Genomic DNA, 21,967 nt, shown 5'->3' with positions numbered 1-21,967 from the left:
TTTAAAAAAAGCCTAATCGATGCGTAATCGTTTGCTGATGATTGTTGGTCTAATTTTAGCGTTTGTTGGTTTATTATTAGTCTTAAAAACGAAAAAAAACGAAAAATTATCTCACATTAAGGGGATCCTGCAGTGACAGACGAACTTCCTCGATGTCGATAATGTCAACCTTTCTAATTTTGTTTTCCCTATATCTGTCTTTGTCTAACGAAATGACATCTGTCCTTGTTTGATTGCTCGCCATCTCTTGCAAGATTCGACAACTACTGTTGCTGCTCTTAAAAAATTATCTCACATTAAAGTAATCGAAGATTGGTTTATTTGCCTACGACTTAAGGTTTATTTCTATCAATTTAAGGCTAACATCTGTAAAACTGGCTATGAATACGGGCCTTAACATCGGCACGGGTCATAAAATTAAACGTTTTGATTGGATAACGACAGACGACGTAACGCGCGACGCGTATAGTGGGAACGCAGCCTAAAGCGGGGAGAGCACACTTCTGCACAACGCATAATGCGTAAGCATAAGAAAATTGATTGGTCTATTTCCTTATGCACATGTGTATGGACCAATCAATTTTCTTATGCTTACGCATTATGCGTTGTGCAGAAGTGTGTGCTTTCCGCTTAAAGGCCATCGCACATAAAATGCATAGCTTGGCATAAGCGTAGCATAAGACCGCTAAATCAATGAGCATCTTATGTAAATCAATATGGCGACTTTATGCTGGATGCTCATTGGTTTAGCGGTTTTATGTTACGCTTATGCTAAGGGCCAGTTTCACCAACGTCGATTAACTGTAACCTTCGATTAAACTCACTCTTCATCTCTTTCTAACTGTCTCCCTAGAAAGAGACGAAGAGTGAGTTTAATCGAAGGTTACAGTTAATCGGAGATGGTGAAACCGGCCCTATGCTATGCAATTTTGTGTGCGTTGACCTTAAAGGGCCTCGCACACAAAGTTGCATAGGCTGCATATGCATAGCATAAGACCGCTAAACCAATGAGCATCTAGCATAAAGTCGCCATATTGATTTACATAAGATGCTCATTGGTCCAGCGGTCTTATGCTATGCTTATGCAGCCTATGCAATTTTGTGTGCGATGGCCTTAAAGGCCGTCACACACAAAATGCATAACGTCGCATAAGCATAGCATAAGACCGTTGGACCAATGAGCATCTTACGTAAATTAATATGGCGACATTATGCTGGATGCTCATTGGTCCAGCGGTCTTGTGCTATGCTTATGCTACGCTATGCATTTTGTGTATTATAGCCTTAACTTGCTGAGATAGAAAAAGAAGGGAGTATACTCGTGTGCACTCGGGTGACGTTTCCGAACGCAGCCTGGGAGGTGAAATTTCTTGCTAAAAACGCGCCGTGATTTTGAAAAGAAAAAAGGAACGGACCGCGTGGCTCACGTTGCCTTTTATTTTCGAATTTTGATCGTAGATCGTATAGCGGCAGCAAGCGACAGCCGGTGCATGGGATGTCTTGAAATAGCGTCGACGGGACGAGACCCGTATTACCACGTCTTACTTACGACCCGTTCCGTTCCGGCGGGTCTCGGCGAAGTTGGGTCGTAAAATCTCAAGGTCGAGAAAACGAATATCGACAGATCAGCAAGACCGCAAGTGCATACGTCATGTCGATGCATCTCGTACATACATCCTCTGTAAAAATACGAACCGATAGCGTGCAACGGGACGCGACGCACATTGACGCACATTGGCGCACATTGGCGCACATGCCTCTCCCCGACCATCCCCGACGCCGGTCAGTCGCGTCGTCGCGTCGCGTTCGCTCGCGGCATGAGAAAGAACGAGAGAAAGAGAAAGACTCGTTTAGCTTAATCCGCGCGAGCTGAGGATTCGGTTTCTGGAGTCGGGTTGCGCGCAAACACCCAAGACTCGAGCATGTGACTTCCGCGCGTGATAACTGCTCCGTCTTACGTCTTATCAGCGATCCCGAATCGATCTAGCTTTAAAGGCTTAAAACACTCCGCGCCGTTCGTCGCGTCAACAATTGATCTAAGAACAAAAGTAACCGAGTGTCGGCGCGAGGAAAAGGAAGAAGAGAGAACAACAGGCGGGAAGGGGATATATCCGGGGAGGAGGAAATATTAAGGAGTACACGTACACAGGTGAAGAGGTGGGTGACACACACATTTAAAGCTGCCATGCTTGCGCCCCACCGTGCCCTCCAGCCGTACGCACATTTTATAAGGACTGTACGCTCGTTGCAGTCGGCTGAGTCGGCTAGTTACCACGGTGTCACGTCATCGTCGTCGTCATCCCCGCTCGTCGTGCGGGAACCCGATCGTCATCGTCGTCACCTGCTGCGAAATTCGTCGTCGATAGAACAATTCGCGAGGACACTCGGCGCCTCGTTCGCGACAATGGCTAAAATAAAGGTAAATACGAAGTAAAACTGACTGCCTGCTTTTCATAATCGTGCTGCCTCGTCTGGGACGTTTGGAGGGTGGAAGAAGAGATTTAAAACCGGTATTTCGGCGTTTCTTCATCGCCTCGGGGAAAGGGCATGGGAAAGTGGACTTTACACCGATCACGTTACGTTTAATCTGCACTCAAAGCTGCACGAATGTTATCGCTAATTGTAAAATTTTAGGAGAATACTAAGGAATAAATATTTAAATTCAAATCTAACGATACATGCATTATAGAATTTCCAAAAAGAGACGTGTTCTTCTTTAAATAATATTAATTTATAAAATAAAACTGATCTATTTCAAAAAACTGTCTAGAAAGAGAAGGATTTGTTAAGTACTCTTGTACTTATTCTCAAGTAATATTGCAAATATTTTGCAATTTTTAGGCAGGTCCAGTCGTCGACATTCTCGGCGATGAAATGACGCGCATCATATGGGATTCCATTAAGGAGAAACTCATCTTGCCCTACTTAGACATCGAGTTGCATACGTACGACTTGGGTATCGAGAATCGCGACGCCACCAACGACAAGGTGACGGTGGATTGCGCTGAGGCGATCAAACGTTACAACGTCGGCATCAAGTGTGCCACCATCACGCCCGACGAGAAACGCGTGGAGGAGTTCAAGCTGAAGCAGATGTGGAAGAGCCCGAACGGCACCATCAGGAACATCCTGGGCGGCACGGTGTTCCGTGAGGCGATCATCTGCAAGAACATACCGCGTCTGGTGGTCGGTTGGAAGGAGCCGATCATTATCGGCAGGCACGCGCATGCCGATCAGTACAAGGCCACGGATTTCGTGGTGCCGGGTCCCGGGAAGCTGGAGATCACGTGGACCGGCGAGTCCGGCGAGAAGATCCAGCACACCGTCCACGATTTCAAAGGTCCCGGCATCGCCCAGGCTCAATACAACACTGACGAGAGTATTCGCGCTTTCGCCCACAGCTCATTCCAGTACGCGTTATCCCGCAATTATCCGCTGTACCTTTCCACGAAGAACACGATCCTGAAGAAGTACGATGGTCGCTTCAAGGACATATTCCAGGAGATCTACGAAAAGGAATACAAACAGCAGTACGAGGCGAAGGAGATATGGTACGAGCACCGGTTGATCGACGACATGGTGGCCTACGCCATGAAGTCTGACGGTGGTTTCGTATGGTCGTGCAAGAACTACGACGGTGACGTACAGTCGGACTCGGTGGCACAGGGCTATGGCTCCTTGGGTATGATGACGTCGGTCCTCCTATGTCCGGACGGTCGCACGATCGAGGCCGAGGCCGCCCACGGTACCGTCACCCGTCACTACCGTCAGTACCAGAAGGGCAACGAGACGTCCACCAATCCGATCGCCTCTATTTTCGCGTGGACCCGCGGGTTGCTGCATCGCGCCAAGCTCGATGACAACGCGCGTCTGCGACACTTTGCCGAAACGTTGGAGAAGGTCTGCGTCGACACCATCGAGGCTGGTTTCCTCACCAAGGATCTCGCCATATGCATCAAGGGCATGAACAACGTCACCCGGTCCGATTACCTCGAAACGTTCGAGTTTATGAACAAGCTCGCTGAGAATCTGAAGAAACAGCTCAAAGCATGACTCGTCGACGAGGATGAAGAGTGTGGTCTACGAGCCAAGTATTAAGTCGTCGCGTTGTAATGAAAAGAAAGATATATTTACGTGGTTGCGGGGGAAAAAAGCTAGACTTCAAGCATATATTATATATAATTACACGCATATAAGATTGTCGCTTACAGTTACATCAAATCATCCTTGGATTCACGCTGCATAACGTGACCGCGTTTGATTTATCTTCGATTATCATTAATCAGACCATTCGTTTCGCAAAGCGTCATGAACAGCCGATTGCCTCATATTTTCCACGACGGCCGTGCAATAGATATGAAAGGCGAGATAATACTAACGAGATACTAGCTGATGATTGGACCAATTATTCAACTCGGCAAAACAATCGATGGTATAATGTAAATTATCGTTTATCGTGGCATTCTAAAATCATAAATGTAGAATACATCGCGAGTGAACGGAGTAATTTAATGAGCAGATAAATTTAGCACTAATTGATCAGAGAAAGCGAATAATATTATATGAACAATTGTATAGATCTTTAAATAAATTTTTTTTAATCACAAGACTAATTTAACATTATACATACACTAATTGAGATAACTTGTGAATCGTTCTACATTAAATGAGCATAATTCGGTAAAATGAAACCCTCGGGAGATTAAAAGGAAAACTTTTTGGTCTTGTAAGAGCAACTTCTCCTCTTTTTAAATCTTTACACTTTCTTGACATTACGATCCAATCGCATTTTCAAGGTGTATTATGCGTATAAATACTGAAACTTGCATCGGTATCAACACAGCATCGTATTTTTAAGAAGCTTTACAAAAAATTACATCGCGTGATCTATCACGTGGCGAATAACAACTTCGTAACGTTTGCTATCAGTTATCAATTCTCGAGATTACTTAATTTCACCCACGGGATGAACGAATGTTACGCTAAACGTCGAGTTAGGAATTTTAATTCTGCGCAATCCAAGCAAAGAACGATGGAAAACATAATTATCTTCGACGTTTGAATAATTTATGGAGTTACGTATATAGCGAGACATTTACATCGATTCCTGTCTTTACGTTATCGGCAAGTTATGAAATGAGAGAATGGACGCTAATGAGATCAGCAGTCTCTGATCAGATCTATTTGAATCTGTCAAAGTGAAAGGTCCTTGACACTTGTACGCTGATTAGGAATGACTTCGACCAAACTCCGATTAACTTATCAAATAATCATTTCGTTAACACGAATAGAATTATTAGTTTCTTGTCATTAAAAAAAAAAAAAGATTAGAGACGATTAATTAATCGCCGATTAAGTTAATCGGGGTTCGAATCGAAGTCGTCCTAAGAATAGTCTCCAACAATTAGAATAAATCAGAAGAGCGGTTGAAGTGCGGAGAAATTTCAATTTTTAAAGCCTCGAAAGTGCACAAAAAGAATTGTATTATACAATTGATTGATTTAAATTTCTATAGTTTTTCTACATATGAGTCAATCGTTACTTATTCATTGACTTTATTTCATTTATTTTGGCAAAGACGAGACTTCCTCTTTGGGAAGCAGATACAATTTTCCCAAGTCTCCCTAATTATCGGCGAAAGTCAAATCAGTCAAGTTAAATTAAATATACGGAGACGTAAAAAGAATTACAAATGAACATTTCAACAGTGACTCGGTACTTTTTAACGTGACGGGTCCGTCAGTAAGACACATAGTCCTGCCTGCATTAATCAGCTTAATAAATCGCGGAGAATTCATTGACCTTTCGAAACCTTTTATAAAATATTCCTGCATTATGCGAGAGTCCGAGGTCCGAGTTCTCGTTTTACGTAATCAGTCGCGACTTACGTCGCGCGTCACAACGATCGGATGCGGCGCGGGTACACCCGGTACATTCAAAGTACCCGCGTTTATACGCATCATCGGACGGTAAGCGGAACGCGCGTCGGTATAATCGCGAGTTACTTTATCAACATTGCGTTCCATTTTTATCCACCGATTTTATCCGCCATATGGAACTGGAGATATGTCTCCATTTTAGGGGAAAAACAATTGTGCAACGATATACCGGAAAGATATGATAAACGGGTAAACAATGCAGGCGGACAGAAAGGACAGAATTTGATTCAAGATGTTTACGCTATCCAGCCGTTTGTTACTTTTTTGTTAAAACTGCCCTCGCCGTTTCTTCACGCACCGGATTACATAACCCGTTTAAATTTATCTCCACGGTCGCAGAAATGCGAATATTCCACTGTAGATCGGATCTATTTAACAATGATAATTCGTCAAAGTGCATTCAGCGTTCGTACGTTAACCCGGTCACCTTTGTTGAGTTGATCACCCGTCATTTCCAGTGAGCAAAAGTAAGCGGTATACGCTAACAGTTTGTCAGCAGATTCGGGCAGAATATGTCGCGACGGATTTTGACAACAACCGTGTCCCCGCATTTAGGCATCGTGTTCAGCATGGCCTGTCGGTGTAATTCGACGAATTGCCAGCAAGAGCTTTGTCGTTTTGTAACATTTTGAATGGAATATCTCATTTAATTAAATTTCTATAATCAACCTATACTTAAGCCAAGAAACGTTAAATCAATATCTCGAAATGTTGATTTTATGTGTATTTGTTGAACATTATTTTCACTTAATATTTTTAAAATGTTTCAAAAACTTTAGTAGATAATATAATTCCCTCGAATATTGCAAGATACATTACAAAAATTGCATATTTTATAATAAAATGTTATATACTATATAATATTGAATATCGTTGCAGTACCCTATTATTAATGATTTTTTATTTATCATTACATTCTATTCTAACAAATTATTATATTTCTGTTTTATTATTACATATCTGCTACAAAGCTTGTAGCAGGCACTGGGCAAAATCTGTTTTCGACATACATATTTGACTATATCCAAGATATACATGTATATAGTACTATAATTAAATATTTAATATTTGTATCGCGACAATGAAACAGTTATAACGTTTGTATTCCTCAGTCATCCCCGGACCCACTTTTGATAATCGCAAAAATTTAACCAGGGTTGGTCCTGGTTCTCCGACAGTATATATTTTTGTTCGTTCATCTGCCGCGCATCCGGCGCATCCGACTTTGCTCCGATACTCCGACCTCGTCCTTCCCAATGGCGGCGTGCGCGGCGTGCACGCGACGCTTCTCTTTTAAAGCAGGTAAGAGGCACACGTTTGCGTAACGCCCTACTGCTTCACGCACGCACACATCGACGTTGTTATCGCGCTCGTTGCCTCGGTGCTCGCGGTACCTCGCTCGAAAAGGTCGCCTCTTCCGACACCACGTCGCGACGTGTCCGTCCGGTGACGTGTACTACGCTGCCTACTGCTGTCTACTACTGTCTACGCTCGCGTACGATGCCGAAAGGAGAAGAAAGTTTCTTCAAGAAACCCAAATATCGGAACGGGAACTTCCGTAACCTACGTAACCTTGAAGCCAAAGATAAATACCTCCCCCTCCCCCGCCCTCTTCTCTTCTCTTCTAGAAAGAGTAGCGTATCTTCCTGCTCGCTATTTTCGCGAAACGCTTCAATTGTACCGCGATAATTACTCGACGTTTTAAATTATACTGCGAACGATGACGTAGCTCGCATTTTGTTCCTCCCACGAGAAAAATTGGAAGGGTTCCTCGCGAAAGAGTTGTATAGAAATATGTATCATTCGGGTGTGGATATGGGTGCAGATCAGCTGCCGCATCCCAATTCCTATTTCGTCCGCTCGATCGCGTGGGACGTTTGTAAAATTGAATACGATAGTAAATAAACGACGACTGCCGTCGGCGACGCGACGGCCGCTTCTCGCCAATCTCGCCGATAGAAATCACGGGCTCCGGATTTAGCCGGACACGCCTGGGACAGCCTGTATACGAGCGCGCCTCGGCGGCCTCGGCGCTGTGGAGCCGATATATCGGCGAGGCATATCGGCGGACGGCGGACGGCGTGTCGTGTCGATGCTTCCGCGGCTCGCGCAGGCTCGCGAGACCGAGAACTGCCGAGACGAACCGACACCGACGCGATTCCACCGGGACCGGAAAAGTAGGCGACCCTGAGAGAAGCGTCAGCGGCGACGAGCGAGGAGACGCTCCTCCCGTGTCCGGAGTGCACGGAGTTCGCGAGGAAGGAAAAGACAATTAGTAGTAATAACTGCGCGAAACGACACGAGACGTGACTAAGTAAGAATGATAGTTCCTCAGGTAGCGTCGCGGGGGACGGAAGAGTGGGTTCTCGGGATGAAAATAGGATGTAGGACAAAGACGGTGCAACTCCAGAACAAGATCAGAAGGGATTAAAATGGATCGTTTTGAAAAAAAAAAAAAAAAAAAAAAAGAAACCTAATAGGTTTCAATACTTTCAGCCCTATTTAGGTTCAGATACTTTTCTCGAACAGTTGGATCCAGTCACGATAGGATATATTATCTCTCGATCGTGAGTTATTGTGTAGTTAGAGGTCGCCAGTAGAGCGATGCCATCGTAATAAAAAAAAAAAAACCGCTCGCGGACGACGAGAGTAGTTTCTTTTTTTTCGGGCACTGCCCAAGACCGGGACTTCCGGTGAAGCAAGACGTAGAGAGAACAAGGGGAAAGAAGGAGAGGAACGACACGCGTCTTCCGGTGTCGGGACGGAATCGGAATTGCAGATGGCGCCCAGGCTGCGCCACTTGGCCTGCTTGGCCATCGTCGTCGCCGTCGCCGCTGTTGCTGATCGAGTCGGCACGGCCGACCGCAAGGGCGCGGCGAAGGGGTGGGGGAGGGACGGGGCTGCGCCTTCTGAGGCCTTCTCGTAGTCTTTCTGCTCCATCCGAGCTCCGAGCTCCGAGCTCCGATCCGACGGCCAGCGCTGACGCCGGTGACGAAAGAACGATATTCGCGTTCGCGATCGAAAGCCGGCGTAATCGAAGAGAACGGAAGAGAGCTCGGCAAGAACGAGTTGGAGCGGGGCGACCGGCGAGGAAGACAGGGAGGGAAGAGAGATAGGTAGAGACAGAAAAAGAGGGATAGACATAATTGAGAGGTGGGGAAAGGGGACTGGGGAAGCTAAGAGGAATGGAGCGGCTACGGCTACGGCTACGGTCGTCGATACCCAGCTAGCAAAAGCCTCCAAAAGACGTTCTTTAGAAACTTTTGAGGCGGAATCGACAGACGAACGAACGGACGAATGAATGAATGGCCTCGACGATTAGTGCATGACTGCATGGATCCTCGAGAGGGGGGGAGGGCTAGCTGCTCGATTGCTCGAGCGTCGATCATTGCTGATGACGCGACGGTAATTGCCGTCGTCGCTAACGCGGTCGCGTACGATACTACCGAGATAACCTACCGTGAGAAATATTTATCGCCACAAACGGCGGCGCAGGTGTGGGGCACGTAAGCCCACAATTATAAACGTCATCTCGGGACGGCGCGTTGCGCGCTATTAATATCCCCGCGAATTGTTGACCCTCGTCGAAAATAAATTTGGGAGCATGTAGAAAACACGTGGAAGGAGCGACACGTGGTTCTGGGAAAGCGAAAAATGGCGAGGGTCCCCGACTTCGAGGAACCGTGAACCGTGGCCTCGCAATATGGCTGCCTCCAATTGATTCCTTCGATCTCTTTTTTTTTTGCACGAACTTTCCTACGGGCTGCGCAGTGCGCCCGTGGAAGAGGAGGCGAGGAAAATGGATCGCGGAACGCAGGTGATCGACGGTGGAACCGTCCGCGTCGCCCGAGCGGATCGATCGCGCCAGACAACGCGATACGCGTCGTCCGACGACGATTCCTCCGCGTCGATCTGACAAATGTGCGCGCGCGCCCATCAGAGTATCGGAGTTTTCCAGCTCCAGGATCCATTCGCACTCCGCGTTTCCTCGCTGCTCTCTGGATGTCGTGCCGGGACACGACGAAGCCAAGGTCGGTCACGGTGCGGGCACTGCGGGCGCATGACGTTGAACGCACCTCTCGTTTCTTTCGTCGATTAAAAGGGATTGCTTACTCGTCGATCCCGGAAAACCGCGACCCTCCTCTCTGGAAATTCCATGTCGATAATCTAATCTAACACGAGAACGCTGCTGCTCAGCTGTAGTCGCAGCTTACGTGTCAGATACCAAGTACACGCCGTATCCGTTACGTTCTTATTAGGATAAAAAAAAATAAACGTATCTTATCGCGAGGAGAAACGAGATTTGAAATATCCGTTTATAATCAAACGGTGAAGGCTGTTTTCGATGTACGATACAGTAGATAAACAATTGCAGACTGTTGGGAGCCCAGACGCAGATGAAGACGCGTAATTCATTAAATTGCAAGATCCGAAATTATTGATTTATTCGAGGTTCTATCTAATTATTTCGCTATAAAGTAGACTCTCTTCCACCACCCAAGAGATAATTGCGAACGTGTAAAGGCGAGAAAAGCGGAAACAAACGCTAATGGGTAACTGGATCGGAAATTTGTAATATTCATAGGATAGAACAATCGGAAATGTATCCACTAGACTGGCGCGAATATTCGGATGGTATATTATTTTGCTCTAGAGTGCTCTCTACTCATCTTTCAGATAAATTAACTTGAAGGAGGGGCATCTGAATAATTAACACGTTGACTGCTACGGTGGTCATTGGTGATCGGCGCCACTGAAATTTTGTAAAAGGCTCGTAAGAAATAAACGCTACCTAATACAAAATTTTTAATGATATGAATATGTAGACAACGATGCAAAGTAGGAAGTGCGCTGTCCATGAAGATATAACTTATTTAATTGCACAGTATTTTATCATTTGTGCCTATGATATTTTATCGTTATATATATATTTATGATACTTTATCCTTCTATGCTATAATGAAAATTCTGTGGCGTATACATGGTAAAGCATATAATAAATCTTGTCGGACAGACGTGTGAGACGTGTTATAATAAAAAGCCGGTCTCGGGCGTCCGCCGGACCTTGCGTCATCGTCATTCGGGTTCAATTTGCCTCGAACCGCCGGATCGCGGATAAAAGCGTCTCCTCCGTTTCCTCCGCGTATAACGGCCGATATCCGCGCGGGCGAGCGCCGGTCGGCACTCGGCAGCGCCGCGCGCCGCGCGACGGGGTTAATCATGGCGCCGCGCGACGCGCGTTGCAGAGGCGCGTTCCCCGCGGCCGTGGGAGCCACTTGAGTAAATTCGATCTACGCGTGATCGCGTAAGCCAACTTGGCGATCCGCGATTGTCGCGGGTAGACCGACACGGTCGTGACCATCGTCGACTCCGATTCTTTTCAGCCGCACCGCCCGCGCTTTTCCGCGACTCCCCTCCCGCCGCGAAACGCTCCGCGCGGCGTACCGCTTGTTCTTTTTAAGCGTCGACGTGGCGAGGGAAGTCCCACGAGGAACGAACGAGACCTGCAGGCAATGTGATAGCACGAGCACGAGCCGTCGAGCGCCGATCGGTCGTAGTTGGAAACGCGGCCATATTTGCGCCGACGTCCGTGCGGCTGATATTTGGAGCGGAAGAGAAACGCGCGCGGAGTATCGAGGGCCGCCGCCGTATCGACGTCAGGTCTGCGCGGCGGTTTTTCCCTCCCTCCCCTCTTCCCCCTTTTTCTTGCGCCTTTTCTGCGTTTCCTAGGCGCGAAGGGCGAGCCGTATCTACGACCTCCGCGGAGCGCGACGAGGGGTTTTTTTTTTCGCGCCCTGTCGTCGCTACGCGATCCGGAAAATCGTAAAAATCGTGCTCGGCTGGGGGGGAAGGAGGGAGGAAAAGTTACGCGACCGCGACGACGAATTTCGCGTGGCTCGGCACTTTCGCGACGACGAGGGGGATATATGTACGTACGCGTCCTCCTCGTTTCGCGGAGCTTATAGCCGGAGTATTAACGATCGCAATAATATACGCCGCTCCCGCTTTGCTCGATAGATCCGGCCTCGCGGCGCAACGTCGCGATTAGAGCGGCGACGGCGAAGGAGGAGGTAGCGGAGGAGGAGGGAAAGAAAAAAAAAAATAAGACGAGAGAAGAGATCGAACGCGCGAGGCTGAGGAAACGCCGCGCGGCCGCGGAGGACGCTGGGAAATCGTTGCGCGGGATCGTTTTCTCCAATTTTTCCAAATTTCACCGTCGGCGGCAAAAACAAAGGGACAAAGAAAGTATGGCGGACCACCACCATTGCCGTTGCTGCCGCGTGCCCGCGTCGCTTCCATCGTGAGGAGAAACCAGAAACGGAACAGACGTACGCAACGCAGGCACGCAGGCACGTATACGTACGTCCGGTTGGTATTTCCGTAACGCGAGGCAGAATTCTTTCGGGCCAAGCGTCCACGGCGGCTAACGGCGACGACGACGACGACGACGACGACGACCTAAAAAGAAAAAAAAGAAAAACAATATTGTTGCTGCGATCCAGCAACAATACGACGCAGAAAGCGGCCCAGCGATGGTGCGGCGCGCCACTGGTGGACCGCGCGGTATCGCTCCGATAAAGGTTTTTAATCACTCTTGACTCGCGAGAGTCGAGAGCGGCGTCGGACGGACACATTCGAGGCGTTCGCGAACGTAAAGCGTCGTCGCCCCCGTCGTCGGTGCCGTGCGACGCGTGAGCCGCGAATGCGCCAGCAGCAGTGGCGGAACTTCTGCTGCAGAAGCAGCAAGACAGCAAGAGCGCGCGCGGCCACGGCAGTAACGGCGGAGCAGCAACAAACAGCTTGGTGCCATAAGTGTAATCGTAATCATTTATATTGCCAGGCGAGAGTGGCGAGACCAGAGTCCGACGATGACGATGCCTCGCGCTGGACGGTGCAGAGAACGTGGTGAATAATTATTCCTGCGCGGAGGAAGACGAAAAGAGGAAGAGAGAGAGGGAGAGGGAGAGAGAGAGGTAGAGCGCGCGCGGCCATGTTTCCTGCGGCGGGCAAGGGCGAGCGAAGAAGTCTGCGCGGAAGCGCGCGGCTCTCGTCCAAGATGTCGGGAAAGCTGCCCCGGTTGCGTGCCCTGCGACCGCGGCCGCAGCAACAAAGGCGCGCGAGAACGGGGCCCGTTCTCGCCGTCGGCATCACGACGCCGCGACCGGAAGGTAACCTTAAAGGGGCCGTCGCGACGAGTCACGAGGTGGAGCACGATGCGAAGCGGAGGCACGACGCGAAGAAGGGCGAAGACACGGGCACGGCCGGCGCTGTGAGCCAGGCGAGCCTGGCGAGCCTGGCGAGCGTGATGGACGAGGAGGACAATGACGACGAGCTGACGATGACCGCCGCCGAGGACGAGGAGGAGGAGGAGGAGGCGGAGGAGGAGGAGGAGGAGGAGGAGGAGCGGGAGGAGGACGAGGACGAGGAAACGATCCTGGACGTCGACGTCGACGTTGACGTCGCGGTGAATACCGAGGAGACGATCGACGTCGAGGCGAGCGAGCAGCAAGCGTCTTACGAGTGCAAGACCTGCGAGCCGTTCAAAACGCTGCCCAGTATCAAGGCCTACTTCGAGCACCTGCGAAAGGAGCACAAGTACAAGGTAGGCATCCCGCGAGGACGCTGTTGCTCCAGATCTACTCGAATTTGTCACGCTACGTGTTTGACGCTCTTTCTCTCTCTCTCCCTCTCTCGTGCTTCTTTGACAATTTCTTTCTTTATTTTTTTTCTCTTTATTTTTTTTCCTCTCTTTCTTTCTCTGTTTTTTCCCTTTAAACATGGCCGTTTTTAAAACGGAAAGCACGACGACAATCGAGAGACAATTCCGTTTTAAAAACGGAAGGTGGTTTCGATAGCTACACGTGTCCGCTGTCCGCGTGTCGTTAGGGACGCGGTGTTACCGTGTTGTGTGCGTTATTTTTTTTGCGCAATTGCCGCGATTTCGTTTTAGCGATTAGCGAACGACGTGTGCTAAGTAAAAAACAATCATATCGAGACACATTACTCATAGGTCGCAGGAATATGTTTTATTGTAATTTTTAGGGCAAAAACGGGCACAGTCCAGTCGAAAATCATTGCCCTGCGTGTTCGTATGTCGCATTGAACGTGAAAGATCTTGAAAATCACCAAAGAGTGCACCATTTGAAAAGAAAATTCTTTCGATGCGCAAAATGCGATTACGTGACGCACATCAGAGCGCGTTATACTAAGCATGTTAAATATCATTCTATGCCGATGATCAAGTGCGATGCTTGTGATTTTAGTTCAGCGTATAAGGTTTGTTCCTCACTATACTTGGTTTCCCAGCGATGTGTTTAATGCGTATGAGAAACTTTCCAGGGTTTCGAAGAAGCTTGCGATTACACTTTGAGATTATATACTATATAGATTATATGTGTGCCTTTTGACGCTGTTTTTCAGTGGAATCTAGAAAGACACATGCGGAATCATGGAGGTGGAGGTGCTTTCAAATGTCGTGCATGTAATTTTACCGCTGATATCCGTCAGAGCTTAACGGTGCATGAGTCGTATCATCATGACCCACCTGTGGGTCAGGTCAACCGCAAAAGTAATAACGCTTTCGAACGTAAGCCACGAAATAGTCCAAAACGTTATAATCAGGTATTATAAGCACGTATATATACGTATAATCGTTATTTCGTTCGTTAGAACGCACCGATTAATCACGTCGTATAACGTATTTAATGTCCGCTAGGTTGGAGCCAGTGACTTTCGAGAAGCGTTAAATAAAAACGAAAGTACAACCACGTCGGCCGGTTCCTCTGATTCGTTCGTGTCGGATCACTCGTTAATTTCGTTAGACGCTAAGAAAAGCGCCCTGGCCAGCGCAGAGTGCATCGCGTTAAAATGCGAGGAGAAAGGCTGCCAATTTATAACAGCCTGGGATTCCGAGATGCAGCGTCACTTAGCGGAATGCCACGCGCCGGTTGTCCCGTCGAAGCCAAGAAAGCCACTGCCAATGTTGATTCCACTGAGCCTAGCCCCAGCGAGCCCTAAGCCCAATAACACGCACGGTAATAGCGGTCCACCTGCGACCCTCCTAAAGGTTCCGCGCGTCAGAGTGAGACCTGAACTGGCGCAAATCGCGAGAGATACGGAGCTGGCTAAGATGTACGGGAACAAGGAGGTTGGTTGACACAATTTGTTTTTACTCTTGAAAGGTATAAAGGTAATAAATAATACGTGACGTCTTATCGGTGCTGGCTGTCATCTGTTTTTAGGCCGCGAATTCGAAGAAGAATCTCAGTACCGCGGCTGGTGTATTTGAGAGAAAGAATGCCTCCTTCTTCGATAAACTGAAGGAAAAACTAACGACGACAGCGACGTCGATTAATAACGGTGTGCCGGAGGTAGCTGTAAGTAGTGAGACAGACTTGAAATGCTGGTGTACGTTTAAAGCTAGTAGCATGGAAGAGCTAGCTTGCCACAAACAGACACACCACACCGCGCTCAGCGTGTCCGTGGGCACGACACGTTGCCCTAAGTGTAGAAGACGTTGCAAGAGTACGACCGATCTCCAAACGCATATGCAATGCTGCCATTCGCGCAACGACACAACGCCGTCCATCGATAGTAGTTTAGAGAAAGTAACGAATCGCTCAGACGTCCGCATGACCTTGTACCGTGACGAATACTCTTTTCCGTCACAATTGGATTGGGACGCGAATCTCAGAGGACTAAATTCTTCTGGACCTCCGGTACGGTGCTTGATAATAATGATTTTTGTAATAAGTATATGCGATAAGAAAACCACTGCGCAACCGTGACTTTAGATGCGAACGTCGCGTCATCGTCAAGTCTGTATAAAGCGACTGAAGTTTGAACAGTTCGTAGAAGGCATTTATGAGAATTCTGTATGAAGTAAATTCTTGTTGCTATGTAGATATTCTTCTATTTTGGCTATGTGTTTTATAATTTCTCGTTTCTGTAAATTAGTTAAAGACCTACGAGTGTTGTTGTTGGTATTGCTAGTATTGACACAAGATACTTTGTAGGAGTATGCATAAAGAAGCTCTATGTAATGTATCGCGAAATGGTGAGCGTTGTTTAGAAACTAGAGCGAGCCTCGTTGTTTTTCTTTTTATTTATTATTAAGAATGTGCTTTACATATTGCATAGTGGATGTCGAGCATCTCTCTATCTAGCTCGTTACTAGCTCATTTCTAGTTTTTTACTGGCAGTCCTATTTATTACGATAAAAAACTTTTGTCAGTTTGAAGGTGGTCCGACACATCCGAGTGGGCGGCGGGTATTCAAATGTCCCCATTGTCCGTTTTGGGCTTCCACCGCAAGTCGCTTTCACGTACATATAGTCGGTCATTTAAACCGGAAGCCGTTCGAGTGTTCAATGTGCGCGTATCGTTCTAACTGGCGATGGGACATCACAAAACATATTAAGCTTAAAGCAGCTAAAGACGCAGTGCATACGAGCGCCAGAGTGCTCATGACGGATGAGACAGGTCGACGGAATTATTCCAAATATAACAAATACCTCGCACAGGTGAAATAATGAATCTCAGTTACATAGAATAATTCATTGCCCTTATACCTCACATCGATGCAATAATTTTAACGAGCAACACCATTAATTGCCTTGTGAAAAGGATGTACGATGAAAGAATCTCGGCACCACAATTTGGCCACGGCGCTCGGGCGCTTGATCACTATTGCATTGTGACACTTGTTAATAAGCATATTCTTAGTAATTGATAGACGGAGGATATCGATCCTATCTTTCCCTACGAAAGTTCGATCGATGCTTTCGAGAGTTCTGTATGAAAATCGAACGAAACGTTCGCCGGTTTATCATGAGCGCGATACAAAATTTTTCATGTTGTAATTTGACAAACGTATTTCATGACATCCGACATCTCGTCTAACGCGTTCTACCGTGAAATTCCGTTTACACGGCACAATGTCTCTGCTTCAGGTAGAACAGCAGTCGTGGGATGAGGATCGCATGGAGCAGCGTAGCATAGAGGAAACGAACTCGGAAGAATCGTCGACCAAGTTGTTGATCGTGGGCAATAAAGAGTACGTTCCGATAACTGGTCCGTCGTCACAATCACCCATCACGATTTTACCGTCGAGCGAGGCAAATCAGAACAGTCATAGCGTAGACGTGAGTCTGCGACCTCCGCCACCGCTCAAAGCAGCTCAAATCAGAAGTCGCGGGCAGTCTCTGTTGAAGAACACTCCTATCACGATGCATTTCACCACCCCTAGTGGTGGTGGCGCGGTCTCCATATCTCCAGCGATGGATGAGAGTAAACGCACTCAGTGGAAATGTAAACGTTGTAATTATCGAGATACTAACAAAAATAACGTGTTGTTACATGTTAAATCTCATTACGAATCTGCTGATCACGAGTCTATCGAAGAAAGGGTAAGTTCTGTATCGTAAAATATAACTTCTTGCGATTTTAGTGGTCGAAGTTGTCGCGCTTATACGCGAATAAGAGTTTAAATGAGAAATGGTACGAAAAACAGAAATAATATCTTAGTAAAAATAGTTAAATATTATAGCGCGAGCAATTCAGACTTAAAAATATAGTAAAAGTTCCACGAACTGTCCGTCCGACAGCTGTTACCACGATTGTAAGAAGTTGATATAGAATAATGTGAGATCTTTCTTTTGCTTTTAAATTTTGTATCCGAGTAACTAACTCATTCTAATTTAATGCACTACTTCATCTTTCGCAGAATCCATTTGGTTGTGGGGATTGTCCGTTTTCAGCATCGGATGCTGCCACTCTGTCTCTTCACAGGATGCACCATCGGCCGAACTTAGAAGCTATATTTAAATGCTATCTTTGTCCATACTACGTTAGTACAAAGGCGTATGTGTCGCTGGTAACTTGCTTTATTAACATGAACGCTCCGTTTTTTTTTATGTATGACTTAACCCTAAAAATATCAATTATTTTCTTTTGTGACATTAAGAGATACGTGCTAATTTTCTAATTTTTATCAATAATAAAAGATTCCGATGTCATGACATTTATATTTATAATATACATATCCGTGTTGTATAATATCGTATATATACGCAATGGTGTGATACAACATGCAATACAGCTGGTCTATTCGTTGTGTCACAGAGAACTGTTGGAGCACGCTAGGCTCCACGGGGAAGAGCTGGCAGCTATGCATCAGCATAATATAGATCTCCAGTTTTCAAACTCCAAGAATCAATCGCAACAAGTATCAATTTCCGAAGGCGGTAAGTTTTACAAGTTGGACAATGCACCGAATGTACATTCGTACGTTCGTACGATTTGTATAATTCTTACAATTCGTACACTGGGCATTTGTTGTAATCTAAACGTTTGTTACAGGTGTTTCTCGAACGAAGGACGAGTCGTCTATAGAACAAGTGATTCAGATAACGTCGCGCAACAACGTAACGGCGTCTTCAAAAATCGCGGGAGCCCAGCCACAACCACCCCCACCACCGTCGCTTCTCCTGGACACCCGTGCCTTTCCAGACGCTCCGCTGGTTTGGGTATCGCGGCTAGATGGCACCCTGACGAAGATGCTCAAGTGTCGCCACTGTCCGTATATCTCGTCGCGACGTGCGGAAGTTCGCGACCACGAGACAATGCATGTAGACATGCCAACTCACGGTCCCTTGATCGCCTGCACGGATTGTAGCTTCACTTGCTCGCGTCGTGAGGTCATGATCGCGCATACAGAAATGCATGCGGGATCTCTCGGGACTGTTCACTGTCTCGTCGATGAGACGCGACCCGATGCCCAACAGGTGAGCGATCTGGCCACTCTACTTGGGATGGCGCACACTCCCGTGCTGGGCACCGAGCCCGATCTGCAGGACTCGCGTCTGGTGCATTGCTGTGGCAAGTGCCCGGCACGGTTTCTGTGCGAAAAAGAGCTGCGTATCCACCTGCGTTACCACACCACCGAACTGGCGTATTCATGCCAATGGTGTTCGTATGCAGCGCGACAGCCGGCGCATCTATTGGCTCATCAAAAGGCGCACTCGACAGAGTATCAGGAGCGCACCAAGTATCTGTTGTCCTTGTACGGCCACTCGCAGCGTTATCCACCGCCCGCAACAGCGTGCGTCGAGGCGGAGAATCGGGAAGACAATGATAGCGTGCCGAACGTCGCGTGGATCGTCGTTGAAATCAACGAGAACGCGAATGCCTCGTACAACAGTATCAACGGCACGATCGTTCAGAGGCCCGGGGGTCAGGTATTCACGTGCGCCAAGTGTCCGGCTCGTTACTTTAAACTGGATGCTTTGGAATACCATATGACGCTTCACGGTTCAAACAATCGGTTCAAGTGTAATGACTGCGATTATTCGTCGAAAACGGCACAAAATCTAATGAAACATCAAGCGGTGCATCGGCGGCATACCGAAACCATTGAAGTGACCGCGGAGGTACCGTCTACCACCACTACTACCACCACCGCCGACTCTGCTCCGACGTCCTCTCCCGGGTCGCCACAGCAGTCGCCACCGGATCCGCAATTCGGTATCTTTATGCGCGGCAATCCAAACTTCGTTTATCCAGGTTACCTGAGGAACGGCCGTCTGAAGGAAAAGCGCTACAAGTGTCACAAATGTCCGTCCGCTTTTGAAAAGCGCGAGCAATATAGAGTTCATTTGACCCTGCACGGTGCGAAACAACGTTATCGCTGCGACACGTGCGACTACTCGGTCAAATACTACGCGAATTACGTACAGCATCTGAAGAAACACCAGGCGAACGCGGAAGCGCAGGCATCGCGCAGACAGTTCGAGGACGATCGGATCTCGGTCGATGACGACAGCATCACCGACATAGTTGCATCAACATCGTCGCGCAAGTCCTTGCGATCGTCTGCCACTGCTGTTAACATGCTCGCGGTATTGTCTTCCGTTAACAATGCGTCGAATGTCAATAACAACGCCGCGCTACAACCCTCTAATCAGGACAAGCAGAGTTTTCTGCTGATGCAAAAGAAGGGCATCATTTCGTCGACGGGCGAGGCCGACGCGGAGACGATCCGCTGCCAGAGTTGCCCGTTCTCCACCACCGACAAGGACGTCATGGACGCGCACAAGCGTCGTCATGGCATCGAGCGCATGACGCCGCCGTGCCCGCATTGCGACTACATTCCGCGGAAAGACGAGAATATCGGTGAGCACATCAAGCTACACTTCACGAGGTTGTACAAGCCCGAGTCCTATCTCATCGTCGAGCTGCTAACGCTGACAATGGAGAAGGTATCCGCGAACAGCAAGAACGATAAGGGTCAGGGGTTGAAGGAGCTATTGTTCAAGGAATGCGCCGACGGTAGATTCCTGCCACTCGCCGAATCGATCAACTCTCTTTCCTTAGGTACCTCTTCTACAAAAAAGTCTGTCAAGGAGAAGGTCACCGTAGATCCAAACACGGGCGAGACCAAACATCATCGTGTTGCCACGTAAATCGAACCTTTATCTAGCGATCGCGATTATCCGCGACGTGTTTATATGCCTTTTTCTATGTAAGAAGCTGGTTCGAAATTGGTAGGCGATATAGTTGACTTCGCGAATAGATTATTATTATTATAGATTAGTGCGCATTGTAAAAATCAGCGATCTTATTTTTGTTTATAGTTAACGAATGTTATATCAGAATTTATTGCACGTCTTATTTCTATAAGATTAAATAAAAGCGTATATACATATAAAGATTCGCGTTTTTCGACGACAATGTACACGCAGCGCGCTTTATCCAATTACATTTGTTTCTAATTTTTTTGTATTTCATTATTGATTAGGACATTGTTCAGTAACTTTGAACGTATTTGTGAGCATACTTTATGCGAAGTTAATACATTTGTACGCCATATTTTGTTAACATGTTGGCTAACAATGGCTAAGTGGTTTCTATATTATTGAAAACTAAAAAATGATTGTAAATCTGTAATATTTTAAAATGTTTAGAAATCTCAAGAGTGATTAACATTTGAGTTTTTAAAGTTTTGAATATACTTTGAAAGTCAATGATGTTGTTAAATTGGCTCCATGCAATATGACAGTATGTCACAATCAAGATTGATTAACTGATTGACTTTTTATAAAGGTATATAAACTTTCAGAAATTTCCACTTTTGGATATATATTTTAACCCTCTGTCTGTATACGTGGGTCTGTGGCGTTCGAGCCAAAATGATATCTGCTCGTAATTGTAAAACTTGCAAGCCTGCTAGAAAATATTAAATAAACGATCATTGTCAAAATGACTATAAAATTGTCAATTGCAATATGTAGACAGATGTTTTGTGAATTTTTTTCAGATTTTTCTAAATACTTTAAGGTAAGGAAAAATAGCGTTAAACGTGACAGACCCACGTATACACTCCACAGTGCAAAAAAAAGAAACATACAGACGGAGGGTTAATGCAATTCGAATATATATATGCAAAACAATTTAAAGCAGTTTGGTTATATGTATTCGAAGCTGCAGTTGAAAATAGTTTCGGACATATGTAATGTATATTCGAAGCAATACGAATCTTTAGTGATTAAAATGTTAGAAAATTTTTAAAGAGAATTGGATGCCGATCTATAACAATGGCTATTAGGTAACACATGACACGACCGTTATTGTAAATATTTATTTGAAGCCTTATCGGTCTTGTACAATACATGATAATAAATGCTCATACTGTATATACATATTTATTGTTGTTTCATCTAAAAATATATTTCATGCATTATTTGCAAGGCTTTGACATATTTTGCAAACTTTTGCCGAGCTTTGCCGAATTAAAATTTCCTATTTCCTTATATGTATTATGTACAAATAAAAGAAGATAAAGTATTAAAACATTTAAATGTATTGATCAGCCGAATCAGAAAAATAATTCTGTTTTAATATATTCATATTATATAAGTCAATTATTTTGTAATTCCAGTTTCAACATTATAATCCAACGTAGTACATTTTTGCTTCGAGTGCAGATAATGGGAAAAGGTGCAACTAGGAATATGGTCCCTTTAAATATAA

At 46.4% G+C, this 21,967-nt stretch overlaps 2 protein-coding genes across 9 annotated transcripts; both read left to right on the top strand.

The window, feature by feature from the left end:
- The first annotated feature begins 1,785 nt into the window (after positions 1-1,785).
- On the top strand, positions 1,786-4,607 carry Idh (isocitrate dehydrogenase [NADP] cytoplasmic). 2 transcript variants are annotated; one of them, XM_071705662.1, is made up of 3 exons: positions 1,786-2,157; positions 2,252-2,419; positions 2,842-4,607. In XM_071705662.1, the coding sequence occupies exons 2-3, from the start codon at positions 2,405-2,407 to the stop codon at positions 4,051-4,053; spliced, it is 1,227 nt and encodes a 408-aa protein (XP_071561763.1). In that variant the 5' UTR covers positions 1,786-2,157; positions 2,252-2,404; the 3' UTR covers positions 4,054-4,607. The 2 variants fall into 2 exon arrangements, with proteins under 2 accessions (XP_071561763.1, XP_071561760.1); XM_071705659.1 differs by having other exon boundaries at positions 1,786-2,419.
- A 7,211-nt stretch (positions 4,608-11,818) lies between these two features.
- Positions 11,819-21,638, top strand: LOC139772180 (uncharacterized). 7 transcript variants are annotated; one of them, XM_071705651.1, is made up of 11 exons: positions 11,819-12,185; positions 12,781-13,542; positions 13,983-14,216; positions 14,361-14,561; positions 14,656-15,087; positions 15,182-15,658; positions 16,174-16,461; positions 16,891-17,346; positions 17,664-17,800; positions 18,062-18,183; positions 18,299-21,638. In XM_071705651.1, exons 2-11 carry the CDS (start codon positions 12,931-12,933, stop codon positions 20,398-20,400), a joined length of 5,061 nt encoding a protein of 1,686 aa, XP_071561752.1. In that variant the 5' UTR covers positions 11,819-12,185; positions 12,781-12,930; the 3' UTR covers positions 20,401-21,638. The 7 variants fall into 7 exon arrangements, with proteins under 7 accessions (XP_071561752.1, XP_071561751.1, XP_071561750.1 ...); XM_071705650.1 differs by having other exon boundaries at positions 11,819-12,289; XM_071705649.1 differs by having other exon boundaries at positions 11,819-12,293.
- Positions 21,639-21,967: the final 329 nt, after the last annotated feature.

This window comes from Temnothorax nylanderi, unplaced genomic scaffold, assembly GCF_030848795.1.
Source record: "Temnothorax nylanderi isolate EJ_2023f unplaced genomic scaffold, tnyl_v1.0 TNYL_tig0047_pilon, whole genome shotgun sequence".
NCBI classification, from domain to species: domain Eukaryota; kingdom Metazoa; phylum Arthropoda; class Insecta; order Hymenoptera; family Formicidae; genus Temnothorax; species Temnothorax nylanderi.
This window is presented reverse-complemented; position numbering and strand designations above follow the sequence as displayed.